At 42.7% G+C, this 13,099-nt stretch overlaps 1 protein-coding gene across 10 annotated transcripts in view; it reads left to right on the top strand.

Annotated features, from left to right (window-relative positions):
• Positions 1 to 12,675, top strand: part of MTCL1 (microtubule crosslinking factor 1) — a 109,935-nt gene extending 97,260 nt beyond the window's left edge. For 7 of the 10 annotated variants that reach the window (XM_069853852.1, XM_069853850.1, XM_069853847.1 and 4 more), the window contains 3 exons: positions 444 to 475; positions 2,124 to 3,684; positions 11,448 to 12,675. In XM_069853852.1, the coding sequence (XP_069709953.1) occupies positions 444 to 475; positions 2,124 to 3,684; positions 11,448 to 11,657 (1,803 nt within the window). In that variant the 3' untranslated portion in view covers positions 11,658 to 12,675. Of the gene's footprint in view, positions 1 to 443; positions 476 to 2,123; positions 3,685 to 8,422; positions 8,481 to 11,447 lie in introns of all 10 variants that reach the window. The other 3 variants (XM_069853849.1, XM_069853856.1, XM_069853855.1) reach the window with 1 other exon arrangement.
• The last annotated feature ends 424 nt before the right edge of the window (positions 12,676 to 13,099 follow it).

The following is a 13,099-nucleotide window of genomic DNA, read 5'->3' as shown; positions in this document are numbered from 1 at the left end:
GAACATATAATAAAGTCCTATATCAAAGGACTCTCTTATTCCAGTTTGGCTAGGTCTCTGGCATAAAGCAGATTAACGCTACAGAATAAATTTACTCACAAATACGCAGTCCAGAACAATATATTGCTCATGTGGAAAAAGCCATTTGCAGTTTAATTCCATTTGCAATCACACGGGACTATTAAAAGTTCAAGGCTGTTGTAGATTTGGTGTACATGCTTTTCCTGTGCATTCTGTTGTCCTGATGGGATTGCCTGTTCTGCTACCCAAGTACTAAGAGAAGGACAGTCCCACTAGCAGTTTAAGATTCCTTAAATCAGCCACTTTTTAGATACGAACATACCTGGTGGAACTAACTGGAAGTGAATGACAAAGCACTCACAAGCTAATGGCACCAACGAGTTCAGAAATAACTTATGCTATTTGTTTCTGGTTTTCTTCAGGAGGAAGAAACACACAAAGGAAATCTTCAAAGGTGAGTAAAGCTTACAGGGGAAAAAAACATCAAATATTCAGCTTCCATAGCTATAGCTTTCTAGCACCCAAACCACGGAGTTGAGGCATAGCTGTGCCCCCTCCTAAGCAGCCTGTGAGCCAGATTAATGGATTTACCCAGGGATTAATTTGTCTCAATAAGCTTCTGTGGTACCCTGGTTAACTTGGGCCACATTCAGCCATGGTGCAAAAAGATCAGACTATGAATGTGCATGAAGCTGAAGGCATACACTGAAGGCAATGCGTAACTTAGCAATTAGTGTGTACGTCAATATATAGAGGAAAACAGCTGGTGCTGAGGACCTCACATGCTCCTACATGTCAGGGATATTTTGCTGTGGACTAGTTCTTGTGTGATTCCATGGGCTGAATAACCACCTAACCCTAGAGTGCAGTAGTCATGCTTCTGAAGAGCATCTTCCAGCACACTTTCATCCCAAAGGAACTCAGCCCCATGGTCTCTGAGATTAGGGAAGGGACAACTTTCCACAGCCTGATCTCCACGAAGTGAATCTCCATGGGAACAACGCTCTACGGTACAATTCTCCATGGCCAGCCCTCCACAGGGACAACTCTCCATGGGGACAAATGTTTTTGGGGATCCATTAGAGTTAGAGTTAAAGTTAGGGTTCGGTTAGTCTTAGGGTCATACTTATGTTTAGAGTTCTCTCTCTCTCTGTAGAGTTGTCCCTGTGAAGGGTTGTCCTATGGAGAGTTGGCTACAGAGGGGGGTTCTTGGACAGTTGTCCTAGACCCCTGAGCTCATCCCCATGATGCAAAACAGAGCATCTGAATAGGAGACCCACTTCAGAACTGCACTCCTGATCTCACCTCTCTTCCTAACATGGATGGACCCTAACAGCCACCAGTGCTCTTGATTAAAAATTCAGTGTGATTTTACTATATTGTCTGTGTCACTGGTATAGAAAACCCACTTCTTACTGAATCCTCATCCAGCCAGAGTCAACTTCTCAATGTAATTCTGATAACTACACTCGTTTGCATTTTTAAGCATTCAGAAAGCTGCTTCTTTTTTTTTGTTTGAATTTTCTGAAAAAGAAGCTGTAGGACAACTCAGCTGAATGCTTGTGATTTGTACAAACTAAGAATCCAGCATTATCATATAATGATTCCCTTTGGTTAGATTGTAGTACAAGCCAGTTCAATGTAACAGATTATAGATTGGATGTCCCACTTCACTACACACCAGCTGTGCAGCCTGGGCAGTCTCAGGAGTGGATTTCCCAGCAAGCTGGAAAGAGCTCCACACTTTGAATAGTGCACCTTGTACTGTGGCAAAGACTCATTTTCTGTGAATGGTATGTTTCTGAAATGCATCCTACTGATTCATATTTCAGACATTTGCCAAGCAGTAATCCATGAGAAAGCAGTAAATTGAGAGCCGTTAATAAACCATTTGGTCCTTTTAATGACTCGTCAGGAAAGCTTGCATTTCACAGCTATTTTAAAGATAACAAAAAGGAGGTTTAGTGAAGGAGAGGAATAAAGTGATTTCTTATGTAAGCATATAGTGAAAGTTGGGTTTCCTGAGTTAGTTTACTCAGTTTACAGTTGCTCTGTGAGAGTTTCCAAGCCTGCGAGTGACTGTCTCATGTTTCCCTCTCCAGGGCAATGTCCGTTTCTTCCATGTCAGAATTTCAGCGCCTGATGGATATTTCTCCATTTTTACCAGAAAAAAACTTGCCTTTATCCAGCAGCAAAGATGACATAACCCCTCCCCTGTCTCCTGATGATCTGAAATACATCGAAGAGTTCAACAAAAATTGGGATTACAGTAACAGTAGGAACCATGGTGGGGACACTGAGAAGCCTGCAGAAGGCTGGGCAGAAAGGACAGAAATTGGAAAATCCAGGAATGATCCTGCTTCAGATCCTTTCCAGGCATCATCATGGTACCTCACCACCAGTGTCACTATGACAACTAACACCATGACCAGCCCAGAGCACTGCCAGAAGCAGCCAACAAGGAGTCACGGTGTAACTGAAAAAATGGGAGTTCGGGTCTTCCACAGCCCACCAGTCATCCGTAGGTTTGATAACTCAGTGATAGCCAGCAGCGAAGGGAAAAAACAGGTTGAGCCAGACTTCCTATTTTCTGTGACCAAAGCTATGGGGAATGTCACTGAGACAAAAGGTGCTTCCTCAGATATGTTTGGAAGATGGTCTTGTGACCTGACCAAACATCATAAGGATTTTCTGGAGAGTGGTCTTCATCCCATTGAGCGTCCTATTTGCACTACTGTGGGCTTTGCCTCACCATTGCACAGCTTGGAGATGTCCAAAAACATGAGTGACGATATGAAGGAGGTTGCTTTCTCTGTCCGAAACGCAATACGCTCTAACTCTAATTCAACAGAGCCTCAGTTTAAGGACACTGCATGTCAAACCAATGGTATGAGAACAACAGGGACACAGACCACTCAGACGATCAGCGTTGGCTTGCAGACAGAAACCCTGCGCAGTATCACCAGCAGTCCACACAAGTGTCTGACACCAAAGGGGGGGTCCACACCTGTCTCTTCACCATCTAGAAGCCTAAGAAGCAGGCAAGTGACCCCTGTCATTGAAAAAGTCCAGGCTAAATTTGAACGCACATGCTGCTCCCCCAAATATGGCTCTCCAAAGTTGCAAAGAAAAATCTTTCCTAAATCAGACCAGCCAAACAACCGGACTTTGCCTGGCACACCTCAGAAAGGATTCAGTGAGTCCGCTTGGGCTAGATCAACTACTACAAGGGAGAGTCCTGTCCACACCACCATCAATGATGGCCTCTCCAGTTTGTTCAACATTATTGACCATAGTCCCATCTTTCATGAGACCTTCCAGAAATGCCCCAGATCTAGCAGCCGGTCCAGGTCAGCAGAACCCAGACCAGAACTGACCCCAGTGCAGGAGCCATGTACAAATGCCCGTGGCAGATCACCCAGTCCTCTCCGTCTGGGAACAGAAATGCAAAAGGAAGAAGGGACTGAGGTGACAAGTATCAGGCAGGACTTATCTGCTCCTCCAGGGTATACACTTACAGAAAATGCTGCCAGGATCTTGAATAAGAAACTTTTGGAGCATGCCTTAAAGGAAGAGAGAAGGTTATCTTCACACAGCCCACCAAATCTTAGCAATGACAACAGCACAGGAGAAATTGTCAAAGTAGATCCAGGGTCCATAGAGGTAATGAATTTGTTTGTTTTTCCTCCTATAGCTAAATGCACTCTTCTTTGAAAAAAAAATGCATTATGAGATGTCTTGCAGTCTTAGTGTATATTTACAATGAATATCCTAATCCTGTACCACCAGCAAGTTCCAGTGATGGAACTATTGGATTAGTCACTAAAGAACTCATTAAAGCATTGAGTTTATATCCCAACAGCTTATCAGGCTTGAAAGCATCAGAAGAACTTTATCTTTTACAGGATAAAGATGCCTTTAGGGTATAAAGATGATACTGCCCTGAATGGCTGGGATAAGGTTCTTTTGTCACAAAACACAGCACACACTACAGATGATTTGTGGACTCTGGATTTGAGTAAATTTCTCTTTTATGCTGGGTTGAAAGCTAGACTCTCCTACACAAATGGGTGTTAACAAGTTTGTGTGAAAAATACTCTCTATGATACCCTGAACAGAACTTCACGGCCTTCAGTATACCTTTTCTGGATGTATCATTAAGTTTTGCTCTGGTCTATGAATATGATTAAATGGCATGACATTTGGTACCAACTGATGCTGCATCAGAAGAATACGAAAGGAAAAACATAATCAACTGGTCTAGGCACATACATACTTAGTGTTTAAGAGCTCTTTATTGATTTTTTGCTGTCAACAGTGTAACAGTCATCGTCTGTCCCAGGAAGTATGCCCAAGTCTTGGGATCAGATTCTCAGGTCCAGTAACATGCTACAGCAGTCAACAAAATAGAGGATGCAGTGATGGACAAAAGCTCTTTCAGTTATCTGTGTCTAAACCTCCCATTTCTGGGGAACCTTTGTGCACGAGTGTTCCCTGAGGAGGCCTGAAGAAGCTGAATTATGCCAAGCTTTCTCCAGCATGTGTTGTCTTTCTGGTACAGCACTGAAATGCCATGTACCCTGCTGGTCAATTATACTACCCAGGCATGGGCAGGAGTCCCTCATCCTTTCTGCCTCATGCTGTCCTCTTAGTGTCAAGGTGTTTTGGACCCCAGACACAGGGCAGCAGCTCCTCCTTGATGCAGACATTCCACCTCAGCCTTGCTGGACTCAGTCCTCCCACTCCTGCCTCAGACAGCCTCAAGGGAAGGTTCATGCAGTATTTCCTAAGTCAACATTTGGCTTTTAGGATTTGTGGGGGCCTGGACACTGGTATTTTTGGTCTGCACTTTGCCTTGCACTAGCAGGTGGTTCTCAAGGGACAATCAGTGCCTCTTTGGTAGGTACCATTCAGAGGATACAGTCTTTTTTCCCCTAACAGAGCATGCAAAACTGAGGATATATTCCCTAAATACAGTTTAAACTTATATAAATGGGGAAGTTTGTACATAAAAAAAATACATGCATATAGGAAATAACAGTGAATGAAAGCGGGCTTTGTCCACATACGTCAGAGTGAATATGAAAGCAGCCTCATTTATTTAACTCTTCCTAGCTATCTTTCTGTATTTTGTCCATAGTTCGAAATACTGGGAATGCAGTACCAGTTCTTATCAGAAAGTGTGTTGTACTCTTGCAGGTTCAATTCAGCTTTGCTTTCAAGCCATCCCTGGAAACTCTTGATTTCTTCTTGCATCTTTTAAATGTCTCAGCAGATTTCATGTATAAATAAACAGATGTCATACTACATGATGACAAATTGCAGTTGGCAAAATACAACTAATGTCAGTACCTGGGTTTGGTGCATTGAGAGGTTTTTGATAATGCTATTTAGTAAAATCTCATTGACCATCAACCTGGCAGAATATTGCTCCTTTTTTTGACTTCTCAGTATCTTTTGCCTAATTTTTTGAGTTCTAAGCCTAGGAGCTAAGACTTGTTTTTCTTTGCAGCTCTCACTTGATTGTTATAACTGTTGTCTAGATGCAGAGGTTATGATCTTTGGATGGTTCTGTCGTTTCTCAGAAAAATACATTAAAAAAGAATGTGATGGGTGTTCATGTAATGAGTTTAGCTTTTCCTAGGTGAGGTGATGCTCCACAAGTGTGCTTAATGGAGTACAGCTTCACTGCTGAAAACGAAACTTTGAATAAATTTAGACTCTGCAGATGCTTTGGGTTATTTATGGATTACATTGACCACACAAATTCCTGTTAGCACATTTTCTACCAAGCCAGATGCAGCAGTGCAACGAATTATGATGTTGGAAGAATCAGGCTGTGCTTGAGGCAGCATTATGTCAGCACTGCCCCTGCCACCCTCTCGTAGCTCTGTGCTCCGCTTCCCCGTCACTTGTTGGTTTCTGGCCAGGACAAGTGACCTTCTTACCACCAAATGCCTTCTTGTTTCTGCAGTCATGGCATGGTAAATTAATGACTTTTAGACTTGTATGGAGCACTTGCTGGTGATTTTCCTTTAATTTGAGCTTCTGAGTGGTTTAGATACATAATATACTTTTATGTTAGAATCACAGAATCGTTTAGGTTGGAAAAGACCCTTAAGATTATCGAGTCCAACCATAAACCTAACACTGCCACCAGTAAACCATGTCCCTAAGCAAACATCTACATGTCTTTTAAATACCTACAGGGATGGTGGCTCAACCACTTCCTTGGGCAGCCTGTTCCAATGCTTGACAACACTTTCAGTGAAGAATTTTTTCCTAATACCCAATCTAAATCCCCCCTGGTGCAACTTAAGGCCATTTCCTCTCATCCTATCACTTGTTACTTGGGAGAAGAGACCAACACCAGCCTCACTACAACCTGCTTTCAGGTAGTTGTAAAGAACAATAAGGTCTCCTCTCAGCCTCCTTTTCTCCAGATTAAAGAGCCCCAGACCCCTCAGCCACTCCTTATAAGAGTTGTGCTGCAGCTCCTCTACCATCTTCTTTGCCCTTCTTCGGATGTGCTCCACCACTTTCATTGTCTTTCCTGTAGTAAAAGGCCCAAAACTGAACACAGTATTTGAGGTGACTGCAAAGGGATGATTGTTTCCCTGCTCCTGCTGGCCACGCTAATTCTGATACAAACCAGGATGTTGTGGCCTTCTTGTCCGCCTGGGCACACTGCTAGCTCATACTCGTCCCGCTGCCGATCAGTACCCCGAGGTCCTTTTCCACCAGGCAGCTTTCCAGCCACTCTTCCCCAAGCCTTTAGCAGTGCATGAGGTGGTTGTGACCTGGCACTTAGCCTCGCTGAACCTTATAGAATTGACTTCAGCTCGTTGATCCAGCCTGTCCCGATCACTCTGTAAAGCCTTCCTACCCTAAAGCAGACCAACGCTTCCACCCAACTTGGTGTCATCTGCAAACTTAGTGAGGGCACACTCAATCCCTTCATCCACATCATGGGTAAAGGTAGTAAACAGAACTGGCCCCAGTGCTGAGCCCTGGAAGTCCACTTGTGATGGGCCACCACCATTCTTTGGGCATGGCCATCCAGCCAGTTTTTTAATCCAGTAAAGAGTACGCCTGTGCAAGCTGTGAGCAGCCAGTTTTTCTAGCAACATGTCTTGGGGAACAGTGTCAAAGGCTTTACTAAAATCCAGGTGAACAATACCCATATCCTTTCCCTCATCTATTAAGCAGGTCATCTTCTCATAGAAGGAGATCAGGTTAGTTAAGCTTTCCTAAACCCATGCTGACTCGGTGCTATATTCCTGCTGCAAATATGAAATCTAGCCCATATATATATATTCATATATTTACATACAGAAGTATGTGTACTTGTCAGTGTATATGCATATATAGTAATAATAACTTTGTATTTTCTGACTTGTTCAGAGCTGCTTAAAAGCAAATTCATATCCACCCAGTAGTGGATATGAAACCTAGTAGTGTTTTATCCTGCTAATTCACTAAATTGCTGTTACTTGCATATCATGGGGTTTATAAATATTACTATTATAAATGAAGATTAGCATTACCTAACTAACAAAGTAAGAGCGATGTGAACATTTTTCTTCTATGACTAGCAAGGTTGTAGATGATAGATGTTACACAACCGTCATGGACTAGGGTCAGACCCATTTCTGGAGACAGCATTGTGAAAGGACTATTCACAGGGACCTCGGAGAGAGTAGCTGCTGCATCCTTTGCTTGTGGGAGCAGAGCAATGCTGCACAATTGTTGCTGAACTATTTAGCATGGGAAGTGGAATGTTAAAAAGAAGGGAAGGTGTTGTCAGAAATAAAGCACTTTTTCTTTAGTTTGAGTCTCCTATCTAGGGTCACTGTTAAACAGGAACAGGGAAGAAGGGTGAGGCAAAGGGCTTTCGTCAAACCTGAGCAACATAAGAGTGAGCAACCTAAGAAACATAAACAATGTAAAATATCAGTCACTTTTCTTAAAGATTTACTAAGCAGAAATTCCCTCTTGAAATCAAATGAAGGAAAAAAATACAGCTTTATTTCTCTTTAGTAGTAAAGTGTTTTTTCTGTAGTCCAATCAAGGTTGGCAAAGGATAACAGATATCTTTCTCTGCTGAGTAGAAGTGCTTGGTTTGTTTAATGCTGTATTCACTTCTGAGACTGGGCTAGGATTGTAAAGGATTGGTTTGTTTGCTACCTTCCTTTCTAAATATTTTTCTGCTATTGGCTTATCTTTTATTTCTGATTATTAGTTTCCCTGTGATAACAGCGGTAACATGATCTGAATGGGTAGTAACATCTGGAGACATTTTCCTTACTGACATGAAGTCTTCACTTTAAAAAAATAATTGATTAAAACAGTTCTTTCCAACCTACTTGCTTTCTCTTTCTTTTCTGTCTGTTCTGTCCAGAACCAAACTGTCTTATTAACTGCCCCCTGGGGACTCTAACCCTGCCTGCCTCACTGCTGTAAGTCCTTTCTACCTTGTTTCCAGAGCTTTCCAAAAGTAATCATTTTTGAATGTGTGCATTAACAAAGGGAAATAAATTACTAAAGCTCCAGAGGTATCGGCATGCACCCAGTATCCCTGTGGGGTCCTTCATATGCGACAGTCGGGAAGCGTTTGGAATAAGAGCCCACCTCTGGCAGCACGGGATATGAAGAGGTCACACTTAAGTCAAAAACTGTGTTGTTAGGGCTTGCAGTTATTAAACTTTAAAAAAAACAGCAAAAATGTTAGACCAACATGAAGGTATGCAAAAATGTTGGGGAAGGAGTTCAGATTTATAATTTTTGACAAATACACAGCACAGCACTTTGCAGGGCTTCTGGCTGCCCTGAGGTGCATTGTAGCCGTGGCCACAACAGCAGGAGAGGGCTGAGGAGGGGGCTCAGCAGCAGCCCGGGTCTGACAGTTCTCTTTCCTCATTAAGCTGTTCCCAGCCCAGTTTTGGCCAGTGGCTGGGCTTGCCACGGAGGAGGGAGGGAGGAAGCTGTGCAGACATGAACAGTGACTGTTCACTCCCCCTCAGAGCCACAAACCTATTTTATTTATTGATAAATATAGGCAGAGCTACGGTGGCTGACAGCCTGGCTTAGGAAATAGCTAGAAACTGAAGCTTAAATCACCTTTCCCATTTTCGGTGTCCAGGCTAAGGAGTGCTGCCCCTCCACCCCAGCCCTCCACCAAACTAAATTACCTATGGAATATTATTTTTTTAAATATTTCTAGCTACGAGAGCTGCATGTGGTAATTAAGGAGAGGAATTCACAAACCATTCTGGGTGCAATTAGGGCAGACTGACTCAGAAGCCAGCACATTGTAAGATTGCGCTGCCGTTCACTTGTTGGCCCTGGAGCAACATGAATTGCAAGCACAGCCTTGCGTTGTGCTGGACACGTGTACATCACAGATAAGATGAGCTTAACCCTGCTGTTTGGTAAAAGCTGACCAACATCTGCAGGCGTGCTGAAGAGAAGCTTTTGAACTGGGAGGCAGCACTGAAAATAAATTTTGTTATCACCATACTGACTCTCATTTACTGCTGTGAAACTAGGATAAAGCAGCCAGAAGCAAGCAGTGGTATAGAGATATCATTTTAAGCTGCTGCTTAGAAAGAGGCTAAGACAAAACCCACAAATCTCATAGCCTCAATTCACCATGTTGCTCTGCCCATGAATGTTGCTGTGCATATGGCTTTCTCTGAACAAATCTGAGTCTAGTGGCAGCTTTGACAGACCATATGTTGCCCCAGGCACAATGGGATAAGGTGAAGTAAGGACACGGAATCAAATCTTCTTGTTAGCACTGATTTATATTTCAGCCTCACTGTTGTTTCAGCAAGGGTCGTGGTGAAGTCTGTGGTGCAGAGATGGGGTGAGGGGTCGAGAACGCAGAAAGGCGGCAGCCCAGGCCTGGGCTCCATAGCCCGCTGACCAGCCCCTGCAATGGCTCGCTGGTCTTACTCTCCACAAGTGCCGAGGACAGTCTGCTGAGCAGTGCTATGTGACTACTCCAATGTAGAACACCCTGGTGGCTTCATATTGCCCAAAGGCACTGAGGTTCATCCTCTGCTGAGGCTTCCCCAAGTCTGACAATACACTATCTCCAAAATACACTCCTGTGCAAGCTCTATTTCCCACACCCCAGCTCTGTGTCTTCAGAATGGATCTTTCATGTAATATTCACGTTTGGTCTTCCTACTCCAAGGGAGAGGTTCAGTGGTACATCACCTTGTTTGTTCACTGCCAATCACATCATGTTACCTACTCCAATATTCTCCATCCCTGGTCAAGTTCCTCCTTCTCCTTTGCTTCTTCTGGTATTGTTCTATTGCTGCCTTTGTTTCCCTGCACTTCACTGTGCCAGAGCTTTTCCTTTGCATTGCTTCATTTCTGTTCTCTGTCTTCATTTATCACTAGTTTTCATTCTGAATTTCAGACTGTTTTTTTATTGAAATCTCCTGTCCTCCTCAGTGACTGCTTCTCAGCATACACATTTCTGCAGGCTGACAAACTACTCTTGATTTGCTTTTCTAAATTACAAAGTATGCAGTAAAATTCAGAAGTTTTGCTTTGGCACTACAGGACTTGCTCGCACAATCACTCGTCTTGATGTACAGAGCATCCAGAGTGAGGCAGGAAGCCTACCTGTGCTATGAGCAAAGTCCGTAAATATTAGTAGCAATTACCAACTTACTGCCAGGGTGAAAAACCACAACTGCAAATTGTTTCTACTCTCAAAGTCAGGCTGCCAAGCCTGAACAGTGGGAATTCGGTAGAGAAATAAAATTACATTTTTTTTTCCATTTCTCTGGATGTTGTCTTTAACGTACAGTGCCACTGAATCCTGCAGTTCAGGCTTCAGCATCTAGCAGTAAGGAGTAATGTTCCAGAAGATGAAACCTGTAGGTAAACTTCATCTTTAATCCAGCTGAAGATCATAACTAGTCCTATAGTCATTATTCTGCTGCTAAGAAGTCTTTGCTGCATGTCAGTCTGAACTCTGAAGCAGGCAAGTGGAGTGGGTGGTTGATTTTCATCCCACTTACAAATGCCGAACCTGGCCCTTTTATGATAGGTCAGCACTTAATGCAATGTGGATAATAGTAGATTTTTCCTGAATTGTCATGCAAATGTACTTTCCTACTCTTCTCTTTCTAGCACAAGGAGAATTAGCAAATGGAAGTTTGTCTGCTGCTCCAGCTCACCCCAGACTTCTTTCTTTCATTCTCTCCATACCTGTTCCATAAATCATGAACAGACATGCAGATACCTGGAGCCCACGCACAGACAGATGTTTGCTGCTTGCTTTTGCCTCATGACATGATGGATGCTTAGCTTTAGTTGAAATTTATTTTGTTTTAATTCTTTGCACATCCGTAGGGCCTCTAATGCAAATCACTAACTGATGTTTTGCTCTCTTGGCTGCCAAGGAACTACCTTGTTCTGCACTAGCCCCATCCCTCCAACCCTGCTTCTCCCGGCCAGAGAGACCAGCGAAACGGCGCCCACCATCGCGATGGGCTTCACATTCCCCTACTGCCTCACAGTCGCAGTCCACCGGAGACCTGAATTCCTCAGAGGAGAGTGGAAACAAGGAGCTGCCGGCAGAGACATGCAGTCAGGAAGGTGAGCCGGCCTGATTTCGCACGGGAATAGGGGACCTGTGACTCAGCTCTGACAGGTTGCCTGCCAGCCACCTCTGCCACAAAAGAGAGAGGTCTGCTTGGAGAGGTCAAAGAATGTTCTCAGTCACAGCTGCTGAATGTCTGACCTTGGAAACTGAGGTGTTTCTAGAATGAAACAGTTAATGTGCCTGTAATAACTTAATTTTTTTCATAGCTGAGAAAACTATTTTTGTCTCCATCTTTTCTACATACAGTATATTAAAAAAAAGGGTAAAAATGATACAAAGTAAGATTTGAAATAAAATGTAAATTAAGTTTTAAGGGAATTTGAATACGTGCTCACGCTCTCTCCAAATACTGACTGCCTTTTGGTTTATATTTGCACTGTTATGTTTTCAGTTTTTGTTCGGGGTTTTTTGGGTTGTGGCTTTTTTATTTCATGTAAAACTAGGGTCTTAATTTTATTCTATTTTAATGTCAGTGTTATCGTTTTTTAAAATTAAGATTCTTAAAGATGCTTCAACTTTTTGAAGCGATACCTTTTAAGTAGTGAAGAAAGCCATTAAGCTAGTTCGCTAGATTTGTATTAATTGAGATGGAGGGGAATACAGGTAAACTCAAGAAAAAGTGTGAAAAAAAAAAGAATGCCTCAGAAAGTCTTACGGAGTTAGCTGTAGAATACACCTACAATACTTGACTTGCATGCCTCTGGGTCCTCGCACTTTAGTGCATGTACATACTGCTACTGTACTTCTACCATCACATAAATGTGAGTCAATCTGTTTCACTGTAATAATGTTGTGAATTTACCTGTACTGTACTTTTACTGTTGGTATTCTTGCATTGACTATACAAAAAGAGTTTTTAAATTATTGTTAGCAGTTCAGCTGGCTATGTACTCAGCATTTACTGAGAACTTCCTTCATTTTGGGAAAACCATGGAGATCTCTGGGCATACTAAATTGTAACTGGTCTTGTTTAAGAGTCTGTTGGAGACCATGTGAAGTGGAAATAAAACCCTCAGTATTTACAAGCTGCTTGAGTGCTTTGTGATGGTTTTTTTTATGATGGCAATCCCCAGCTTTATTTCAAGTCCTCAAACTCCTCCTTTGTTCATAAGGGACGAATAATTCTTCTTTATATGAAATAAATCATCATAAAACCAAATATAATGCCGTGCTTCACAAACTCTTGTGAGCACTGGATCGGGACATGGGAAGGTTTCTAATTTCCTGCATGGGACTCTCTGAAACAGCTGTTCATATAGACAGTGGGACCCATCTTCTTAGGTCCTTTGAGGATGCATGACTTGCTGCTCACTGTTGTTCATGGGTCTGAAAACCAGCCATCTAAGCATAATATCAAAAATACTATATATTCCATGTTAATATAAGTTTATGTTTCATCTGTTATGCACAGAGACCAATAAAACCAGGGCTTTTGTAAAATTAATGTCT

This window comes from Phaenicophaeus curvirostris, chromosome 3, assembly GCF_032191515.1.
Source record: "Phaenicophaeus curvirostris isolate KB17595 chromosome 3, BPBGC_Pcur_1.0, whole genome shotgun sequence".
NCBI lineage: Eukaryota > Metazoa > Chordata > Aves > Cuculiformes > Cuculidae > Phaenicophaeus > Phaenicophaeus curvirostris.
This window is presented reverse-complemented; position numbering and strand designations above follow the sequence as displayed.